Source organism: Cebidichthys violaceus, unplaced genomic scaffold (assembly GCF_023349555.1).
Source record: "Cebidichthys violaceus isolate CVI_PGR_0920_01 unplaced genomic scaffold, fCebVio1.0.p SCAF_15, whole genome shotgun sequence".
Classification (NCBI taxonomy): domain Eukaryota; kingdom Metazoa; phylum Chordata; class Actinopteri; order Perciformes; family Stichaeidae; genus Cebidichthys; species Cebidichthys violaceus.
The window spans coordinates 11,382,961-11,406,325 of record NW_027176318.1 but is presented as its reverse complement, the minus strand read 5'-3'; the positions used below and the strand labels follow the sequence as shown (position 1 = coordinate 11,406,325).

General features: G+C 43.7%; 1 protein-coding gene across 6 annotated transcripts in view; it reads right to left on the bottom strand.

The window, feature by feature from the left end:
* slc4a2b (solute carrier family 4 member 2b) overlaps positions 1-22,959 on the bottom strand; it is a 30,949-nt gene extending 7,990 nt beyond the window's left edge. For 2 of the 6 annotated variants that reach the window (XM_068710034.1, XM_068710035.1), the window contains exons 1-9: positions 19,868-20,107; positions 15,416-15,588; positions 7,283-7,451; positions 6,934-7,160; positions 5,695-5,810; positions 4,716-4,936; positions 2,537-2,673; positions 639-819; positions 413-548 (exon numbers count right to left, since the gene is read on the bottom strand). In XM_068710034.1, the coding sequence (XP_068566135.1) occupies positions 413-548; positions 639-819; positions 2,537-2,673; positions 4,716-4,936; positions 5,695-5,810; positions 6,934-7,160; positions 7,283-7,451; positions 15,416-15,475 (1,247 nt within the window). In that variant the 5' untranslated portion in view covers positions 15,476-15,588; positions 19,868-20,107. Of the gene's footprint in view, positions 1-412; positions 549-638; positions 820-1,328; positions 1,416-2,536; positions 2,674-4,715; positions 4,937-5,694; positions 5,811-6,933; positions 7,161-7,282; positions 7,452-9,649; positions 9,803-13,120; positions 13,207-15,415; positions 15,589-19,867; positions 20,109-22,831 lie in introns of those variants that run through there. The other 4 variants (XM_068710030.1, XM_068710031.1, XM_068710032.1 and 1 more) reach the window with 4 other exon arrangements.
* Between the last annotated feature and the right edge of the window lie 406 nt (positions 22,960-23,365).

Genomic DNA, 23,365 nt, shown 5'->3' with positions numbered 1-23,365 from the left:
TACAAGATTTGTGAAATATATATTTATGTGCTTCACATTGTTCCAGATTTGAAGGATTCTGAGAAGCCTAAAGTGAGTATCGAGTATTTCAGCAAAAGTCAGACAAAATTAACAATTTTCTTCAACAGAATAATAATCTTGCAAAGGCTGATTTGCAGCCTATTACTACAAATACATCTGTGTGCTCCAGTCCTTTTTTCACTCATCCTTGTTGTGAGAAGCACCTGATTCAGCTGCACATTACCGTGAGATGCAAGGAGAACCCCTTTCCACCTGATCTTGCCTCAAACTTACTTCTGATTCTTGTAAGAAAGAAATCTATCAGTGAAGCTGAACTCCCTCCCTCGGTTACTCATCGTCCTCTTAAAAGGAAACGACTGCGTGTTTGTTGCAGTCTGGTGCTGCAGGTCACCTGTGTTTCAGCAGCAGGGCCCTCAGGACGTTGGCTCGGTCCTCAGCTTTGATCTGGTCAGATATGATCATCTGTTCCACCACCTGGTGGGCGATGCCCGGCAGGGTCTTCTGGTCCAGGTCCAGCAGCACCGCACCTGTGGACGCACACATACGGAGCTCAGCAGTCTGTGAACGGCATCGCTGACTTTTAGGCTTAAAAAGTAAACTCTGCTTCCATTTCTTACCGTGTGAGATGGTCTTTCGGAGCTCCAGCAAACTGCGGAAAGACAGCGAGGCCACGTGAGGTTTCCCCCAGCGGTCGGTCTCCTCCTCAACGTCCTCCTCAAACTTGATCCAGCGAGCCGTCTCCTTCCACTGCATCTCCTGGTTCTTGTCCATAGTCAGCTCATTCAGCTCCACGAACACCTGGAGACAACATCGCACAGGAACAGGTGCAGGTGAGATGGAGAACATCCACGCTGTCCACACAGAACCACATGCACGTTCACAGCAAGTGCCAAATATTCAACTCAATAGCCGAAGCACTTTGTATGTAGTCAGTCGATTCAGAAAAGAGACTCCACGCTTACCGGGTTACCAGGTGATTTATTTAAATTCACTCCACACACACAGAAGATACATCTTGTCCATGTTATCACACTAGATGTTCAACTTAAAAAAAGGTGCATAAAAAACCAGCCAATGATATCTTAGATAGTCACAGGAGAGACCATGATCTTCAGCCTTCCTAGCATCAAACATCTGTTAACGGTTGTGATTAAGTGATCACCATGCTGGTCAGTCATGATCGCTGGTGAGATGAAGACCAAAAAAACTCTTGGAGAACTCTCCCTTAATACAGCACACCGTCTGCATGCCTGTGAAATCACGCTCACACGGATCAAACCTGACTCCGGCCGGTCACCCAGCCTCACCTTCTGGTACCGAGCCATGACGTAGTCCTCGTCCAGCAACACGCCTTCGAGACGCGAGGCAGAGCGGTACAGAACCACCGGTATCGACTGGAGGAGCGAGACGGCGCAGGAGGGTACTCAAAACACTGACACAAAGGACGGGACCCTCACTTTTACACACACAGGTAACTCTTCCTCATCACACACACCTGACAGGGACCTGTTGTTTACGCGGGCTGCTGGAGGCTCAGGGCTGTGTATGACAATGTGTGTGCTCTCTCTCTCTCGCTCTCTCTCTCTCTCTCTCTCTCTCTCTCTCTCTCGCTCTCTCTCTCTCACTCACTCACACAGTGTCTCTCTCTCTCTCAGTGTCTGGTTACCAAAGCTTCTCCCTGCCCTCTTTTTCTTTTCCGTGTGTGAAAGGAAAGATCTCATTCATTCATTTTTAATTGTCTCCTTCCCTCCCTGTCCCATCCACAAAAGAGACAGGACGGTGCTAAATCTGAGGGAGGGAAAGAGAAAACATTTCCCAGGATTTGCTACAATTTATGGCTAAATTTTAAAACACAAATTGAAATAAAAAAAAAAAAAAAGATATAAAACAGCCCTGAATAATAGTTCCCCCCTGGGTTTTAATGTTCCCGAAACAGTTAGTTAATTAATAGATAATTAAGTCGACAAAACATTCTGTTTCATATCATTTCATATTTCTGGGGTTGGGGCTGCTGGTTGAACAAAACAATCAATTTTACAACACATTTAAAGAATTACTTAATGATGAAAATAATCACGAGTTGCAGCCCAAGTGATCGTAGATTTTATTCCTCAAACACGGATTTCTTAAAATCCTGAAAATAGTCATTGGTTGTTGTTGCAGGAGAACATGAAACCTTATAATTCATCCAAGGACTTGCATTTATTATTTATCTATTTACTGATATTTTGTAATTCAAACGACTGATTGCAATCAATTAATTGCAATAATAGTTAACAGATTAACTGAGTAAGAAAATGATCATAAGCGGATAAGTTCTGATGAGTTGACTCTTGTTTACCTTATGATTGTGTCTTAAACGTTACCAAAACTAAAAGAATACACCCCAGTAACTTATAGTAATACAAGTGCTCGTTTTCCAAAAATAAACGCTGGCACTGATGAGCCTGAGAAACGGGACAAACGTCTTACTTGGCAGGTTGTTAGTAGATGCGCGTCGGGCTTCATGCCTCACCTCATGTGGGGTTCGGTCCTGCTTGCGGCTGCGAGTGGTGGTCTCTTTGTGGTCCTTGCCGGTGTGCACCACTTGTCCCTTGGTGCTCTTTCTGACCAGGTGTCTGCGCACGCCGGGGACATCTTCAAAACGATGACCTGGCAGAGAAGAAGAGTGAGCTGTGTTGAAGAACACGGAGGAGATGGCCAGGCAGTGATTTAAACGTCAAGACACCCTCACACACACACACACACACACACACACAAGTCAATGAACATGGCATCCAAACAATACAACTGGAAATTAAATCCCTGCACAGCACATAGGCTGCACAATGTTACAGTCTTATTTTGTGCTTCTGCAGCCCTCGGCATGCACACGTTGACCTTACACCTCAAGTTCAAATCTCAGGCCACCAAGTCACAACGGACCGGGCCACTTCGCCTTTGTCTCTGTGGTCCTTCACAGGGAGTCGAGTTACTCAGGCTGGCATCACACCAGGCACTGAAAGGATGTGGAGAGAGACACCGGATGGCACAGACACAACACTGCCAGTAGGAAATGTCCCATCAGGTGTTAAGAAGATCAAAAAACTGTGAAAGCTAAGCAAAAACGGCAACGAGCAACTTCTCTTCTCTTCCCAAAACCACTAATTATATAAAAAAGAAAAGAATAATCTTAGAATAACCTTATTGGTACAGTAATAAGGGAGATCCTCTCCAAGAATACCTATCTCCTTACCTTTATCAGAGCTCGTACGTCCTATGAAACAAACAGTGATGCTGTTAGGGGTCTTCATCAATGTTTCAAGTCATTGCAAGTTCAGAGAAAATTGTTTTTGTCCAAAACAATGATCTTTTCATCTTTACTTTACTCATTGGGTCTCTGGTCAGGTGGCTTCATGAGCTGTGAGGTTTGGGGGCGGACCCTGGAGTGAAGCGAGGCCTGACTGGCATGAGGCTCTTGAAGGAGGAGGAGGGTTTGTGTTGGGGGGGGGGGGCGTACGGTGGCTGCTGGCACCGCCGTCCGACTACGTGACGCCCTCACACTGGAGCGTGCAACTTGTAAAGGTTTTTTTAACGAATCAGGGAAAAAAAAGTTGCTGTTTTTTGACCGGCGCCTGAACCCGCTCAAACCATCAGACTGCATCAGTGAGCGGAGGTTTTAATTCGCTCAGGTCGCACAAAAGGGGACGGACAGTGATCTAATAATTCCTATTGTTGAGCAGCAGCCAGAGACAGAGACACTTTCCCAGGATGATTTACGGTGGCGGGATTCAGATAAAAGAAGACACAGAGAATACGCAGCGATGAACCTGTTGGGAGGCTCGACTCTGTATCACTAATCCCTTTAAAAGACCAAATATCTAGACAATATTAAGCCCCTATCTCTATCCACATTCCACTAATGAATGAAGATTGTTAACTGAGATCCAGGTTTCACAATTAGCCACCATGTTGTCTTGGGCCCGAGTCCAAGGGCCTCAGCTGACAGCGGGAACGGCTAATTTAATAACGTGGGCCCGTCTGCCACACTCTCTGATGAAGCGCTGCTCTCTGCTCAGGGGTCGGCTCCCTTACGTAAATCTCCCCGGCCCTGAACTCGACCCCACGCTGGGGCCGGGGGCCGGGAACGTCACAGGGCAGCGGGGAGCCGACCGCAACGTAGAAGGCCCTGGAGGAATCTGAGCGTCGACAGATCCAAGACCGGCGGTCTAATCACAACAACAGTAACTCAGAGGAAACTCATTTTTACTACTGTACCCAGTGTTTGTGACATGACCACAGCTTTGTTGATGTTTCTTTTGTCGCTATTAACAAAAAATAATAACCTTTAAAGTTTAAACCTGCAATCGTTGCATTTTTTACCAAGACAAAATGTATCTAAATTGATTTTACTGCAGAATGTATGATGGGTGATAATACTCTGCGGCTACAAGCGACTCCTTACAGGTAACAAGTAGTCGTATGATCAGTTGTTAATATAAAAATAATGATTACAGCCTAAGAGCCTTTATGAACAATGAGCACAGAGATACAAGGAGTTCATCTTCATATGGAAGTGACATACTGCATTCTTTTAAATGTCCTTCTACGGGGTGAAGGAATGCACTCAATTCAAATAATCAACTTGTGTCCTTATTACCCACCTGGTGAGTCTTCCAAACAAGTTTTAAGAACATAAAATCTCTCTCACTCACTCTTGATGCCGTCCAGGTCAGCGGAGGCCAGCGTCTGGGCCTCGCTCTCGTCAGTGGGGATGCGTTGGTACTTGGCCTGCTCAGCTCCCGTCATGTTGCCCGTGCGTCTGCGCTCCTGCAGGTCGTAGCCGCGGCTGGCGGAGGACACCCGGGCCAGCGGTACGTGTTCAGGCGGCCCCGACTGAGGAGAGGAGCTGGCAGCGTCGGATGAGGCCGGCTTACTAGATAAAAAGCAGAGAAACATCACAAAGTTGTTGCTCAGAGAATGACAAGCGGCTGTTTTGTTGTTATTTTCTTTAGTTGATCAAACATGAAAAGTTTTACATGTAAAGCTGGAAACAAGTAATCCAAAAAAAAAACAACTGCATCTCTCAAAACACTCAAAATATACCAAAATAACTATACAAAAGTGAATTGATGTGGCGACTACAAATCCTTCAAAGCACTTTTGAAACAAACATGATGAACTCACCGTCCTTTAAACGCCAGACGCCCACAGCATTTCAAAACCAACTTTTTTCCTCAATTATTTCCCCCTTTTATCAGGAGGTTAAATAAAACCGATCCGACGTTATTAAGTTGCTCTCCAATGGACTGAAAACAAGCAAAAAGGTGTATGTACGCAGTTCTATCCCAGCCAAGACTAGACCCTCGTGAAGCGGAGCGGTAAATGTCATCGATGGAGCCTCAGGCTGCCGAGGTGTGTTGCGTCGTCTATAGCGACAGGTGATATATGGGTCTCCAACGAGAGGATTACTCTGGTCCATCAGATCATGCCCAGCAGGCCCACTGGATGCCTGAGACGTGGTAACGTACAGCGTGTACCTCACCGACCAATCACAAAGGTGCCTGAGCCGTTCCACCCAATCAGAACGTCCGTGAGAACATTTCAGCAACACGGCAAAAACATGCGATCATCACAGCAGGTAAAGCTCAGTTATAAAGTGTCTCAGGCCCCTTTTTATCAGACTCAACTCACTCTGTGGAGGTCGCTTCTTCAGTATCTGCTCCCACCGCAGACTGCGGCACGATGTCGAGCTCACGGGCCGAGTGCGGGCTCTCTTTGGCCGCATGGTCTTCATCCGAAACAAAGAACTGTGGAGGACATACGGAGCAGGAGAACACCGGTTACTGTAAAGACACACAACTCACCAAAAAAATAAACCAAGAACCAACCGGCCCGGTCCACATTAGTCCTAGGGTGAGACTTGAAGAGTTTTAATGAATTAAAGAAAGTATTTGATCTTGAAAATCTATTTATTTAAATATTTACTTTAAAAATCAGGGACCATTGTCTAAAAGGCACAAGTGAACAGAGGAAAAGATACGTGACGGGAAAACTGGGAAATCTAAGGACAACATGGACATGAAGTCAGCAGACTAAGACATGTGTAACCTGCTGTGTTCACATGCTGTGCTGAGGTTTGTTTTCTCCTTTTTATTTGTAAAACATATTTATTTATTTTGCAATAAAAACACAAAGTGACAAAAGGCTGAGGCCAAACACTAACACACTAAACACTAAAGCAAAACATCTCATCTCAACCATCTATTGAAAATGAAATCTACTCTCATTGTGTGAAGCATAACAAACATGAAACCCACTGATGAATGATTAAGACTATACTGAAATATTCATAGAGGAAAACGTGTTAATGCTACAACAGTGAGTGAGCAGGTTGTGTATGAGAGAGAACGCTGATCCACTCACATCTCAATGAACGTCATTTATCATTTACACATTCATGAACAGTTATTATCGTCTCACTGGACAGTATAAGAATACATAAAACCTGACCAATATATCAAATAATGATAATTATGGGGAAGTACAACACATATTGCAGTTTCTTTATCTTATGATACAGTATACTGGATATTTTGGGGGTTTTGGTTGAGCCAATGAAAAATGTACAACTTAAAAGAAAAATAGCAATATTAAGACAATTTTCCCCATTTTGTGACATTTTATAGGCAAAACGATTAAAGATACTCAGCAGGTTTATACTTGTTACTTGCAGTCGTAGTTTTTGTAAAAACATGTAAAAAAACAACAATATAAGCCCAAAAAGAATACTGTCCGATACATTTATATTACAATATTTTGACTCCATAAACATGTTAAAAGACTCAAAACAAATAATGTGTTAATGCAGAAGCCAGGCCCGGTCGTCACTTCTAAATTCATTTGACGATGAATAAAAAGACGAATGATTACCTCCACATCCTTCACTCTCTCCGGCTCAGATGGAGCAGACGTGGCCTCCATGGACTCATCCTCCTCTTCCTCTTCATCCTCTCCCTCCTCTATGGGGCCGCTGCTGGGAACATGGCTGCTCTTGTGATCTTTGTCCTTCCTCCTTTTCTTGTTGCTCTTCTTCCTGCGTCCCTCGGAGGGCAGCTTGGACAGAGGTCGGTGGATGTGGTGAGAGGAGTGACGGTTGTCTGGGGAGAAGATCAAGCAGAGATACGCAAACATGAGCTACTTACGTATCACATTTAAAGTTGTGTTTATTTCCCTGGATTGCGGAATGTTAACAACAACGAGGAGACCACCCCGTGCTTACACTCAATGTCCTCCTCATGGTAGTTGTGGTGCTGTTCATCAGGTACGGCTGCAGCGGGGCTGAGGATCTGCTGGAAGCGCTGGACCCCCAAGGCTTTGTTCAGGTCCCCTTCATCCTCCTCTTCAGGGTGCGGAGTCCCGTGTAGTGTTGAGGCAGCAGGAGCCTCTGGCTGCAAAGCAACAAGTGACCAAAATACATCAAAGAAATATAAAACAAAAAGAAAGAATGATCCGTCAAGTGATCAGAAATTCAGAGATCCAAAGTGTTCAATAAATATGTAAGACATTAGGAAATAATGATATTACACAACAACTATACTGTTTTTGTGCATTGCATTGTGGGAGAATAGTGTCCATCAACAGCACACTCATAAATGACGGTAGTCTGTACACTGACATTGAGACTCGCATATTAAAACCTGCTTAGAAGTAGTAGTGTGGATTTGAGAGACAGCATGCTGCCTTTCACCTCAACCAGCACCAGAGGGAGTTCTGGTTCTACAAATGTCTCCACAGTCAGGGAATCATATGACGAGCCCTCTCATGCAGACATGCTCTTCTGAAAATGTGCCTGAAATTGCAAACAATAGCCATGTGCTTTGATCCGTTCCTCCTCTTCCACGCTGTGGTGTGACAGGGATCACGTGGGTGATAAGAGATCTGTTCTCGTGCAGCAGGATGCCGTACCCTGCTGCGCCCTGCTCTGCCGGTGGGATGTTGTGATAAGGATCGGCTGCAGCGACGCAGCGAGCGGATCCGCTCGGGCTAACGGGATCGCTCTGTAGCCACCTCACGGCAGAGTAAATGTTGTGCGGGTGCCTCAGATCCCGCGGCGAACCCTTCCTGAGGCACAACTCAGGGGCCACAAGTCATCCGATGCTCCCACAAACGGTTCTCAGGACACCCAACATGTCAGTCGTATATTAGGTTTTCTTCAGTGCTGCAGGGAGCAACAGAAAGCACGTGGTGGCTCTTCTCCCACCTGCAGCTCCTGCTTACTTCTGTGTCAGACTTGCACTCAGACTGCTAAAAGAGCTCAGGAACGCACCGTGAGATATTAAAGATTACAGTGGCAGAAAGTAACTCCAGCACAAGTGCATGTACCTCAAAACTGTACTTGAGTATTTCCATTTCATGGTACTTAATACAAAGGGAAATGCTGTACTTTTAATGTCTTCACAACATTTATCTGACAGCTTTAATGACGCGTTATCTTTTGCATAAATACGCATTTAATAAACTTATTAATAAGAATACATTGTTATGGATTCCCAGCCTTTTTCTGCAGAATGAGTACTTTTACTTTTGATACTTTAAGTACATTTTGCTGATAATACTTAACATGAATGCAGAATTTGTTACAGAGAGAATTTACATGTTGCAGCATCGCATGATGTGAAGCAGCTTTGGGGCTTCATTTGTTCCATTTTCATCACATTGAGCGCATCAATCCCATCAAGACAAGAAGATGTGAACGGGAAACTCAAGAGTTCACCCTGAATCAATCACACTTACGGCTCCATAGATGTTCATGAAGCACGGCATGTGCACAGAAAGTGTGAAGAAGTGATTCCCATGACCCACATTACCACCCGAGTCTTGCTCTTCATGCCACACACAGGTGACAGAAGCAGAGAGCCCTGCACTGAGCTGTGGACAGGCTGAGACGTATGAGTGAAACAGCAAGACAGGTCAGCCTGTTAAGCACACATTCAATATTGACCCGAGTTTCAATTCCACATAAAGCCTTTTTTTTTTTTACCTGACGGATCAACAAGAGTTCCAGAAAAAGAAGTGAACAAACTATACGTTCACCTCAGCGACCTCCTGAACACACTGCCGAAGACACTTCAGCCCATTGAAGCACCAAACGCCGTCGCTTTAAGTAGCCGAGCGGGTTTCTAAGGGCCTAAATAGAAAGCGTGGCTCTTTTAAACTACAAATGTTGAGTTGAAGGTCGTATATGGGAGAAGCTTGATAAAGTAGTCAACGGTTTTTGCAACAGTTTCATAAAAAAAATTGTTGATAAATGTAAAGAAAACCTCTTAATTTCTGCCTATAGGCATCACCCCACGTCTGCGTCGCAATCTCAACACTTGCGATGTTTAACTAGATGACCGTTCAGAATCCGATCCCATCCAGATGTGCGCCGCTACACTATCCAGCAGTTTATTTTCACAGAGCTCTCATTCATATCATGGTTTCACGATGAATCCCTGGAGGTGGGAGAGATGTGCGAGGGATTCTCAAGGAGGTGAGAAGAATTTTCCACAAACCGAAAGCAACAACAAGCCGAGGGGAGCCGAGTAGAAACAAAAAGCGACCAGACAGCGAAGAGGAACTTTGGCTGAGAGTTTCAGGGACTTACCTCGCTCATGGCAACGTGAGCTTAATTGCAATCAGCGCTTTGGTGGCAACAAGTGTCGCTGCCCTTCGACATGACAAAACTGGAGCACCGACCCTCAACACCTCTATTAAGAACTGCAGGCAGGAGACATCCCTCTCCCCCTCAGCTTATCAGAACCTCGTGATGCCCTAATCAGAGCCCTATCGGCCAGCCTGCCACCTTCACCGGTCTGCCCATTGTACCGGGGAAGAATAAACAAGACTCTCGTCCTCGCTTTGAGGACAAACGCTGCCTCAAAGGACAAGCCGTGTTTGAACAGGAACAAAACCTCACGTTGACATTCATCTCCACATTTTAACTTAATATTGACCAAGGTGCTCACAATGTGAATCGTCAGATGTTTAGTTCCTATGCATTCACAATGGATGCCTTTTAATGACTAATATTGACATGAGACATGTTAAGCAACATGAAGAATGAAATGAGATTAAATATATGTCGTGCGCGCCAGAAAGGTGAAAGCACAAGTGACAAATGACTGAAAAAAACATTTGACCGGTGAACAAAAATACCAAACTTAGCAATTCATTAACGAAATAAAAACAGTTGAAAACACTCCTACATCTTTAGTTTAAAGTTGAAATTAGTACAAGCATGTTGGTACCGTTCAACAAGAGCATTCTCATAAGTCTTGATAATCAAGATTTCTAATATATGTTTATGAACTTTATGAAAGCAAATATTGTAAATCCAATTTACCACCAAGTTTTTTGAAATATTTATGACCAAGAGAAATATTATTTTGTGCTAAAAATGAGAAAAGTAATGTAATCTTTTTAGCTTGAACTTATTTAAATGAGAGTTAAACAAGCCACGCTAGCAGCTCCGTGCCACTGCAGTGGTTTGAGCTAAATGCTAACATTAGCATGCTGACACGCTCACAATGACAATCCTAACTTCCAGATGTTTATTTAAAGCAGGAGTCATTTTGATCATGTTCAGCATGTTAGCATGCTAGCATCTGCTCTTTAGCATGGAGCACAAACTACAGATGAGGTACTTTGTCATAAGCTAAAGAAATATAAATGTTGAAGTGGTGGCGCTAGATGGAGGGTTGAGAGATCTCCAAACTTGTTACAATGCATCCTCAGGGGGGCATGAATGTCTGTACCAATTCATGGGAATCCATTCAATAGTTTGGACCAAAGTGGACAAACAAAAACAAGGTAATGTTCTTGTCTTTTAGCTGTAATCCATCTAAGCTTAGTGGTGAGAGTAAATGTAAGTAAAAGAGTAGAGTGCATGTGCAGCGGCTGTGTTGTGTAATGAGATGGACACTCGACCGTGTGTGGAGGCTGCAGAGGAGATTATCCGTCTTGAAGTAGACTCAAATCCCACACAGTCAGCATTTTGGGGGGGAAAGGGGGAGCGAGGCAGCGGATGTCGTACCGTGTGCCCGATGAGTCACCGCATGCCTGTCTGCAAGGACATCTTGTTGCACAATGTGCTTCTAGTTGCTGATTATTCTATTGGAGCGTGTGAGTTGTAACCCAGTTTTGTCCTCAGCCAACTGTGAATGTTGTATTATGCAAGCACTCATTTACACAACCTCCCAATTACATCATGAATTAAAAAACGGCATGTTCGCGCTGCTTCAAATCAATTACAAATGTTTACTTCATAACCTCATAATGTCAGTTTAATCAAGAGATCCTCCAATCAGTCACAGACCAGAAGACAAGTCAATGCGTTTGTTGCTGTTGACAGATTATATTTGGATTGGAAATTGGGCTAATCAGCTTTATCATTTAAGTTATGCAACAGAGTTTCCCAGTAGCTAAACACATAACGATCACTCTCCTGAGATAGATAAACCTGCGGTGGGAGAGCACTAAGTTGTAGATGTCCAAATGATAAGTTCCGTTGAGAAGGGGGGGGGGGATTCTGAAGAAGCTGCCAGACGCACGTCACAGGAAGTCTATGAGGTAATAAAACCGGATAGGAAAGGAGGGGGTGTGAACCACTCTGCACTGATCTGATCCTCCTATCCGACAGTCACTGATACCGTTGCACTTTAATATGAAGGTTCACCATTATTTATAGCATGAGGATATGACATGATGACAGCTAAGTTTGGGTGAATGTTGTTGTCGAGACTCGCGGCTCCACAGTTGGGGGTTAGGAGCCCACAAAGAAAACTACAAGACGTCACAACGTGATGAACCGGTAAAAGAGAAACAAAAACCTTGATCAGGTGGATAGTTCTACACTTTCAGGCCTCAAGAATATCACATGAAACCATTTGTGTCACAAATATTAGACAATAAACGTGTGATGAGGGGGGTCACCTGTAAACAGAGACTTGTCTTCAAGGAATAGTTCAACGCCTTTTCTTGCTGAATGAGAACATTGATACAGCTTTCGTGTAAATATAAAGCTTCGGTCAGAAGCCAGCTAGCTTAGCTTAGCTTAGCATAAAGACTGGAAACATGGGGGAAACAGCTAGCCTGGCTCTGTCCAAAGGTACTGAAAATATGCCTACTGGCACCTTTAACCATCTATGCTAAGCTAACCGGCTGCTGGTTGTAGCTTTAATGGAGAGACATGATAGGAATATAAATCTTCTCAGTTTTGGTCCATATTAAACAAAGTAGAACAACATCAATTCTTGAGCTTTAGAAGGTGCTGGAAGGTGGATTTTGTTACCTCTAAACAGAGCCAGGCTAGCCAATTCCCCCCTTTTTCCAGTCTTTATGCTAAGCTAAGCTAACAGTCTCGTGGCTCCAGCTTCCTATTCACCATACAGACATGATTTTTGTACTGAGCTTCTAATCCAACTCTCAGCAAGAGAGTAAATAGACACATTTCTGATGATGTGAAACTATTCCTTTAAAGGTTGACACAAGACAAATAGGTTGAAATCCAATAATAGACACTTTTCATCTCCTGGATTGATCGCAGGGATGAAATGCCCTGGAGTGAGACACTGAATCCCTACCAGCTCCAACAAAACAAACCTTTGCAAACAAGTTAACTCTGAACCAGCAGCACTGCAGGTTTCTTAACGTTTAACGTTTCTTATTAATGAAAGAGAACCGGTTGAAACGCTCACAGCGCTCATCTTTCAAGAAACATTTCGGAATCCACCTGACAGCATTAGAGGGGTGACTAACTGTAACTAGTGACGCATTAAGACGACATTAAGCTGTAATTATTACCTTGGATTTCTAATGCCTGAGAAAAGTCAATGAGCTGTTGACGAAGTAGAAGTGCATTTCAGACTCACAAGAACTAGACTGAACATTAACCAGCTGCAGAGTTTGTGTTGAGGTTAACTTTATCTTTAACAGCAAAGTCAGAAGAAGAAAGTCAGTCGACATCTGTGCTTACAAACTCTCTGTGACTGGGAATGATAAGAAAAAGACCGAAATATCACAAACAGAAACACGTCACGTTGAGTCCTCTATTAACAAACTGACAAAACAAACTCACCTTTAAAGAATACAGAGAGTCCATCAAGTTACACACAGGTGTGTTGCTGCCGCCTGAAGTACAACAAGATAGCTATATTTGCTTTTACAATGTCAAAAGCAAAAGCTAGATATGTCCGCCACTTTCATAGAAGGCAACCTGTTTCCCATTTCAGTCAGCCCTCGTCACGTGACCGGGGAAAAAGACATTACTCAGTTTCACGATTAGCCCTCAAAAATCCAAACAGGACTATCTGAACACTCCCTGAACACACACACACACACGCACACACACACACACACACACACACACACACACACACACACACACACACACACACACACACATTGTTGAGGAGATAATAATTAACTTGGAAGGGTTGAGAGCCAGTAGAGCGACCAATAAAAAGGAACTGTCATACAGCAAACATCTTTATCTTTTGTGAGCTTCTTGGTCATCACGCTGCCGTCTAAATATAGTCCTACTGTAGTCCACCGGTAATTAACTGAGTCTAACTGGATAAAATAAATAAAAACAGGATTAAAGGATGTCAATCGACACCTTCTGCAAGAGATCAATGTGGCCAAAGGTAATATTGGGTCTTATGCTGTTTAAAGACATGTATACAACTAAAGGGTAGATCATCTGGGAAACCGCATACAGCCGATACGAAGACAAATGTGTCCAACTTTCTGAACAAAGCAAAGTATATGTTGGATTATAAAGCACTTTAAAAGTTGTACTTTACACTTATTCATCATATTTCAGTTAATGTAAATCCATTATATAAACTACAGAAAAGGGCGATAAAAGTTAGAAATAAGGTGGATTCAAGGGAGCAACAACGTTAAGTTGCAGGATTTAGCTGAATTTTATTATTCGTTCCCGACTGTTTTAATAATATGAAAATCTGAGAAAATAAATCTAATATATAAATCATCCAAACTATGACAAGTAGTTAAACCTATGGCCTCCTTGTCTCTCTGCACCTCTGTCATGGATCAGTAGTGAAGTGTTCTGAAATACTCTGCATGCTATGCCTGGACGGGTGGGGTTGGATTTCAAACCTGGACAGAACTTCTGTTGTGTGTGCCCTGCAGGTAGATGCACTGGTTGTCAGCATGGTGATCATTAAGTTGTGCAACACTGGAAAAGGAAGCAGCTTTGAAAAAAACTGCAAAGCAAGCATTTCCTACATTTGTATGACAACAAAGAACAAAGCAGCTCTGGTACTGCCGAATGAACAGCATGAGCACGTCTACGGGACAGTTTGAACAAGATCGTGTTTTCTTCAGTGGCTGTGAAACATCACTCTTCCCTCTCACCTACAGATTCAACCCACAGCATAGAAACGTAGAAACTCTTAACTTAATAAAAAGAACATGAGAAAATCAGAAAAAACAAATACAATCCTGATAATTCCTGGATTGCAATCGGTCGTAATAATTCCTGGAATTCACTAACCATCATAAATTGATAATATCTAACAATATGAGGCTTTTCGTGGGGGGCATTGTTCCGCTAAGCTTGTGATATTTTCTGCTGCAGCTTCTAAATCATCCTGAAATGAATTTGTTGAGAACCTCTCGAGTTGGGGAATTCGGTTTTCTTTGGCTGCTGACCAGCTGCCCTCCAGGCAGCATTTTTTATCACATCAATCCCACCAGCAGCAATGCAATTATGTTTTTCATTATAAGCCAATATTATTGTAGTGTTTCCAACACTGGCAACCCGTCGACTTTAAGGAAAAAGGAAGGAAACCGTTTCATTCTCCAGTGCTCGGGTGAAAAGGGAAACTCAGGAGCGGCTCTCTCTGAGCACATCTGAAGTGCTTCTGAACTATTCTCAACGGTTTTATTTTTGCAGTCAGAAGTACTGCATGTTTCCAGGGAATCGGCTCTGATGGGACTAGATTTGTACACAAGTTGCTCTGGAGGGAACAGCACTGTCCAAAATACACACACCCTGATGCCAGAGAGGACTGAGGGAGCTGATGCAGCATAAACCAAGTATTGGGAGAATATTAAATGAAGTAGAGGAACATTACACACTAAACAGCTAAAGACTCATACATGAAAAGACAATAAACTGCTAATTGTGAGCCTAATCTCTGCCTGAGGGGCATTTAACCTGGTGGGCGCAGACTTTGCCCCACGTGTGAGGTTTCTCAGGCTGTATTTATCACGTCATACGCAGATAGAAACAAACCTTTCACCGTATTATAAACAGACAGAATCCATTAACGCGTTTCATCATGTGAAGCCTCATCCGACAGGGCGGACTGAGGCTCGTCTGTGTGCGGTCGTGTGGACTTACGCCGTGAATAACCGATGCCATGGCGTCTGTGATCTGGTTGGGAGAGCTGGGGTTGCTCATGGTTCCACGGCGGAGTCGCTGCAGGAGAGGCTCTGGAACGCTGGTTTGGGGTCGGTGCGGCTTTAGCCCTTCTCTTTCTCACTGGGACTCAGACAGCTTTTGGGCAGCATAACCTGGAGACAGACACAGATCCACATTGAGCTGGAGATTTAGAACATCGAGGCAAAGCTGTGAGATGAGCAGTGCAGGACTTGAAACCCCTTCTCGTACATCGTCCTCCCAATTTAGGACAATGCAGCAAGAACATGATCCGAAAAACACAAAAACCATTAAGTGAAGATTGCTGCAGCACAGGTACTTCAGGTATTTAAGTGTTTGATAATATCTTGGGGTCACAGACATCATTAATTGCATACAAAACATTTGCAACCAAATATAAAATATGCAGACGTACTGAGATCATGTTACTTTCTCTCCTAAACTAAGAGTTTCCAACCATGCCTGCAGCTCTGAGAGGCTTTACTGTAAGCATGCAAACATACTCACAAATGACAACACTTACTTGCACCTCATAAAGTGCTGACTTTTTTGCATGTGCTGAAGCGCAAAGCCAGCAAAACACAAAATGCAAAGCAACGAGCTTCACTGGAGGACCACACTGAGGAGTAATCAACAGTTTCCGGATTTCCTGGAAGACACTGAAGTACCTTTGAGTCCCCGGACCCACTTCACCAACACAGCTGGCCTTAACTGAATGTCGTTTGTCTACAAGGAGGCGTGATGGCTACAACGGTAGAGGAAGTGCACAACAACATGCTACGTCTATTTTCATTTCTATGATTTCAGGCCTTGCAGCAATTCAAGGTTATTAACCATTAGAGCCAGATAAGAAGCCGATAACACGGTGCTACTGTGCAGTGGACCCTCTGATAAGCGGCTGGCACGTGCCTCGGCTAACCTCCACCCTCGGCACTCTCGTAAGACGTACAACCGCAGGAATCCAAACGTAATCAGACTGCAGTCGGCCCGAGGAGGAGGAGGAGTTTTAATAGAGATGCACTACAAGAAGACAATAAAGTACAGAAGTAATACGCTGCAATGTGGCAATTAATGGAAGCAGTGTAGATCTTGATGAAGCTACTATTTTTTATCATCGTTTAGTCGAATTCCTTTTTATCGGAAAAGGCCAAAAATGTGAATATATGCTGGTTTTCTCTGAAGAATGTTGGTCAGCCAAAACGAGACATTTGAAGAAGTCACTTTGGGTTTTAGGGAAAGTCTTTTACTATTTTATAGGCCGAACAAGAAGTGGATCAATCCAGTGAAGTGTTAGGTCAAAGGTCAACAGGTGTATAGTGTATGAACTCAAATGACACTGAGGATGTATTGCTAAACGGGACATATCTAAATGACGTTAAACACCCTAGAAAACCCGGCGGCCGTGATCACATTAGACTTTACAGAAACCTCTTCACCGGCGACATCGTTAACAGAACAGCGGTTTTCCTTCAGTCTAAAAGCACAGCGACGCCCTCTTTAGGTTCACTTCACAGTGTCACAGTGAGAAGTCATGTTCTGGCTCTCTGACAGCAGATATCAAAGAAACGATAAGCCTCTCTGCTGCCCGACTACAATCCTATCAATGACCTTGTTGACAGTGAGGCATTTCTGAGAGGTATATTTCACTAAAAACACAAATTAATGATAAGAGAGTAAATGCAGTGCAGATGAAATTAAAAAGACATCATCCGCCAAAGAGACCTGAAGCTGAGACGCCCAGCAGACAACACAAGCTTTTTGGCAACGCTCCTCCTTTGCTCTGCCAAACCAGCAGCTCTTCTATTCAGAACAACAACTTTAACTGGTTTGAGACAATCTGATCCCTGTAGTGGAGGCAATAAAAGGAGTTAGTTTGGGCGTGTTTGAAGACTACTTTCTCAGTAAACCTAGACCCCACCACTGTGGAAGAGGCAGGACGGGCTACACAGGGATAACGTTACAGAACCCTGGGATACAGAGCATGGGAACCAGCTGATCTACCTCAGAGCCTGGCTGTAACAATACAGAAGACAGTGATGATCAGAGGAGAAAACAATAACGCCAATAGTCTTGGTGAGCAAGCAGATTTTTTCTATATTAAAAAACGCATTGTCCACAACGATCCTCACTCTTATCTGTAATTGGGTACAATCAGTCGCAGGACTCAATAAAAAGGAACTGGTTGTCCGTTATGCAATAACCGAATTGACAAATGGATGAATGCTGACAGTGTGAGAGGAAGTGAGGACAAGACGCTCTTTCTTTCCCCTGGAAGAACTTCATCATGTCTTCCCAAAGTCATCCAGAAGCCCGGTGCCTCACAGACTTTTCCTACAAGAAGACGATGAGTGTGGGGTTCTCTTTATTTACTTTTCCATTTAAGATTTAGTCACAGCCTCACGTGTGTGCACACAGGGCTTTGGGAAAACTATCCTTCTGGGAGGAAGTAAGTATGAAAACAGGAAGAAGGTGAGGAGGAGCTGTAAACCTATTTAAAAAAAAAAGAAACTGGGCATTTTGGAATTCTTTCTAGCGTACATAATGTTAGACTTCAGAAAAAGTTAGCTGAAAAACCATTCGCATGCTTGGACGGGACCTATATTGTTAAAATAATAATGGTTCAAACTAAATGTCTCAATGTCTACCCTGTGACATCAAAGGTTAACTAAGCACAACAAGCAGTCACTGTCCCTCCTGCAGAGATCAGACTATATGATCAGGTCATGTGTGAAGACGCTACCTTTGACCGTTTGGGTCATCTACAGAAAGTAAAAACCAACGACACCGTTTCCTTTTACATCACAGATGAATCAGGTCTAGGAGCTTCAGATGTCACACATTTTAGATATCGGGTATCACCTTTAAAGGATGCTCCTAAGAGTCAACAAATGTATTCACTCAAACGTTGACACTTGCGTCACATCTTTTGAGGAAGGTGATAACGCAACACCACAAGTTTGGGTTTTTTTCCGGCAGTATTAAGAGCTTTGATGTGGTGACTCATCTTTTCTTGGTGTAAATTTCCAGTGTTGCTAAAAATAAATGCCCTGCTCACCTTGGAAATACTGAATTTCCCTGAAAGAAGCATTTTCCTCTTTTTATTTGGAATATGAGGCACGCTGCAGAAACATTTGATGGAAAAGGAGAATACAAAGCCTGCCACTCTGAACACTATGTCCTTCTGTCAAAGTTGAGAGGTTAGATGGATTCTTTGGACACTCTGTAGGGTTTTTCTTGAAGAAAGGACGACGACAGGTTACATGAACCGGCGACACTCAGATGTTCAGAGGAGAGAACTGGAGAAGCAACGACTCACAACATCGACCGCCTCAAAAATGGCCAAGATTTGTTTGTCAAAAAATGTCAATTTTCTTCCTCCGCATATGTCACTGAAATGTCATGTGACCTTTGTGGTTAAAGAGACACGGCAGTTAAGAAGTTCTTTGCCTCCACATAATGACATTAAGGGGAAGGAGCGAGACAGTGAGACGACGGGACGGAGGTCAAGAGACAGACTCAAACTCACGACACGAGTCCGGCTTCAATCACGCAGCTCGGCACGCGTCAACCGCAGGCTACCCGATCGTCTACAGACTTTTATCAAAAAAGGGCATAATTAAAGAACAGTTCAATAAAATACACAAACTGCAGATAAAAATGCTCGTCCAGAAATAGCAGCTTGATCCCAATGTCCAAACCTCAACAGGCCTGTACTTACAAAAGCAGACAATGACAGGGAGGAGAGCAGCGGTGGAAGGTTTCATTAGAGAACAGAAAACCATTCATTTGTTACATTTCAGCAGACAATGCATGTTTGAAAAAGGCTTTTTCTTTTCTCTCGATTGTGCTGTTGTGATATCTTCCGCGACCTTGAGATAAATCGTGGCCTTCGTGTTTCATCAAACACAATAACACACTGGAAGACTCTGCCATGAATTCACAGAATCAACGGCATCATCGCCTGTGCAAGATCTGATGTCGAAAAACATGTGCGTGATGAACAGCAATAGGTCAAACAGAGAGCGGTTTAAGAAAACAAAAAAAGACAGAAACTTATTAAGTAAGGTCTGTAGCTATGAAGGGTCACAGAGGGTTAGAGGGCCATTACTTCCCCGAAAACACGGCCTCTAAAAGGCTCCAATTCAGCATTCATACGAGTGTAAAAGCAAGTGGGCTCAAAGTGGCTTGTTTAGGGCCTGTTTTCCTGCTGTGGACACTAACAGGAAGAATTCTGTTAACTTTGATTTGACCTGAAAAACAATTGAAGACTAACCCATATACACAATTAGCATTAAACAGACAATAAATCAAGTAGAAAAACAAGCAGTTAAAAAAGTGACATTCTGACAAATAAGACAACTTGAAAACTTGACAAGTGGACAAGAAATTAGATATCCGATATTTGTACAGTACCTTCGTGTGCTCACAGCAGAGAGGCCACCGCAGACATTGTAGGGCAGTTCTGAACTGTGCGGTGAACAGAGACCCGGGGCTGGTTCAGAGTGCAGGGCAAAAACAAACAGAGGGAGGAGGGAGAGATAGGAAGACAAAAGAAACGAGAGTTAGAGATGTCGAGCCGATCGTGTGCGGTCCAGCCTCTCGAGGGGTCGAGAGCTCTCTCTCTCTCTCTCTCTCTCTCTCTCTCCCTCCCTCTCTCTCTCAGACCAACATGCACGGACCGATAGCGGCAGCCTTCCTCCTCTGGATTACGTTTCCTCCTCCAGCCTGCTGACAAGTAGCCATGTGACTCCTGCACCCATTCAAAACTGAGTCAGAGCACACACAAATTGATCCGTCTGTCACACACAAACAACCTCAACCGTGAGGTGGAAATTTAACCCCAATGATCAATATGTGTCCAGATTGTGACAGTGGGGGATTTGCATGTTTTAGCACAGAGGCTCCCCACCGGTTTGTCTTGTGAACCCTAAAAACAAAGCAGTGGCAACTTGCACCTCTGGTTACTGGTTGCAAACGTCTACCAGTTGTGACCAGCGCGACACAAAAAGATCCTCAATGTAGTTAATTATTTTTATAGTAATTATCAAGTAATTAATTAGAAATCATGGATGAGAGGGAAGTTTGAAAAAATAAGCATAATACTGTAGTAGTTTGTTCTGCTTTCCCCATCTGTGAATCATCTCAGTGACATTTATCGTGCGACCCCTTTTGGGGGCCCCGACCCAGAGGTTGAGAACCACCGATTTAGCCCTTTAAAAGGCCTGCAATGCTCTAACAGTGCACACACTAGAGTGATGATGTATTCACACGCTAAGACGTGAACACGGTTAACGTGATCAGCACCTCGTCACTGTGAGCATGTTAGCATGGGGATGTTAGCGTTAGCACGGTGGGTTTACCTTGGACACAATCAGGGAGACTTAGACTTAGACTGAGCTAAATGCTAACGCCACCATGTTAACATGCTGACGTTTAGCACGTTCAACTCTTAGTGTAGCAGGTTAGCATACTAACATTTGCTAACTAGCATTTCACACAAAGCACCGCTAAAGCGATTTATAAATAAAAACGTTATTGAAATAATATGAACCAAAAGGATCAATGTCGACCTCACGGCGGCGCTAGAGAACAGTCAGGGATCTCTAAAGTCTTCAGGGTACACAGAGCCATGAACGTCTGCATGACATTCATGGCTCTCCATCTGATAGTTACTGCTATATTTCATTCTGGATCAAAGTAGCACGGATAAAAAAGAATTGAAATATCATTAAAAAAATGCAGTAACAACCGGCCAACACGTGCAGAACATCGGTCTGTCCTTTAATCACATGTGATCACAGTGTCATGTGGACGTACTGGTCTCTATTCTGAAAAGGTCCTTTAAGGGAATCAAATTCATGTTGCGACACGCAGACAGTAGATGAGCAGCTGGTAATGAACAAGGCTTTTAAAAATAAAAAATAAAAAAGGGTGACATGAGAGGAAAATCAATGAGCTCTCTCATTTCAAACAGACTGGGAGAACATTGAGCACCTTGACTTCTCATGAAGGGCTTGTTAAAGCATCTGAAATGCTCAGTGATGAATAAGTAATCTATGTTCTGAACTGAGCGATGTAAAAGCCATCGTGACTATATCACGTTTGAAATGAAAGCAGTGCACATGTACTTCAGAACTGTGTGTTTATAAATGTGCACAGGATGTTTATTCATTTGTTAATATGTGTGCATAAAATGAGTGGGAAAGCAATGACATGTTCCCTAATATGTCTTTAATTATTAACTGGTAATGACTTGATATTGTGGCTGCTGACGTTTCCACACAGCCTTTTAAAATGCCCAGTTTAGTTGGAGTTCAGCTGGACCATCCGCTTGTACTTGTACAGCTTTAGCTCATGTTTCCTTTAAATACACTACATGCTACAGGTTCTTATTGTGTTTGGCAATGGGGGAAAAAAAAACTTGCCGTGTCATGGAGGAATCAACACTATTACACAATTAATCCCACCTAAAGTCATAAAAGCCGCCAGATTAATTGTGTTTTGCAGCGAACAAAGAACAGTCCTGTGATCTAAACAAGTCGCTTTCCACGTTCGCCAAATAGTCGAGCGCTGCATTCCACATCAGCTTATATGAGCCTTAGGGCTAAAGAAACACTCCACCTCAGGAGGAACCTGAGTGAGTGAGTGTGTGCATGTGTGTGTGTGTGTGTGTGTGTGTGTGTGTGTGTGTGTGTGTGTGTTATAATTGTTTGTCCCCCGGGGATGAGGGATCACTGTGGAGTCACATGCATGTCTTGCGGGGGGAAAGAAATACAGTCAAAGTCACAAGCAGCTAAAATTGAAGTCCATTTCAAAGTGTGGGGCTTTCCTCGATCCGCACAGCGCGCTAATAATAGCGTTATCCACCGTGGTCCGCCATATAAAGAGCTGTGACTTCATGCCTGCATGATCGAGTCACAACTTTTCCTTAACCGTGAGCAACAGGCAACATGCTAACTACACAACACCACCGCACAATAGAAATAGTGTCCTCACTCTATCTGCGACAATTTAAATAATGTTGTTAAATGAGCCGGTTTTTAAATAGTTCCAGGTTCATCTATTGTCACCCAATAAAGGAATCTGTGCTACATTTCAAACCACATTGTCTCTGCTGGAAGAAATAGAAAAAGACCATAAATAACACTAACAAGTTATTCTACACAATAGATCACTTTTCTGAAGCGTTAACACGACTCGGAAACTCTCCTTCCAGCTTCCTGTTATTATTCTCTCCCTTCAAGTCTGATAGGCTGCTAGACATTAAGGAAACACACTCAAGTGGTCAACCCAGGACAAACTTACTTTAAAGCCAACAGGGTATTGTGTCAACAGGTGACGACTACAACCAGAGCTTGAATTGACAGAAAAACTCACCAGAACACCGCTCGGTGCTCTCGCCCTCTCAAGGCTCTCCTGGTAATGCAAAGCCTGACCCAGACGGCGCCGTATACCACCGAGAGCTGCCCTGTTTGTGGATCTCTTTGGGGATATGACGGCGGTGTAGGTTGACGGCCGTGCCTCTGTTGCCTCCGAGTGTTTTCAGCCTGAAATAGCTCGGCGGTTTAGAAGTCACCCATCCACCTCCAACGTCCCTCTACCTCCCCGCTCTGTTCCACACAGCTTAGCGGCCACGCTAACGTCACTCTGGGTCTGGCGGGGTCCGGCACTTTAGCGTGACTGTGCTAAGTTATGTGCACACAGTCACTGGAGCACGTCCAGTCTCACACAGACAGAGCTAACAGCTGCAACCAAGTCAACGAATGCCCATCTGCATCTCGCTCTTCATCCAGCAGCGGCTGTCCTTACAGCCAACACAGCAGCTGTCTTTGGGGTGAAGAGGGATTGAAGAGGCAACTTAATTCTGGCAGCTTACATAACGCCTGTCCATTGTGCTCCACTCTAGAGAAG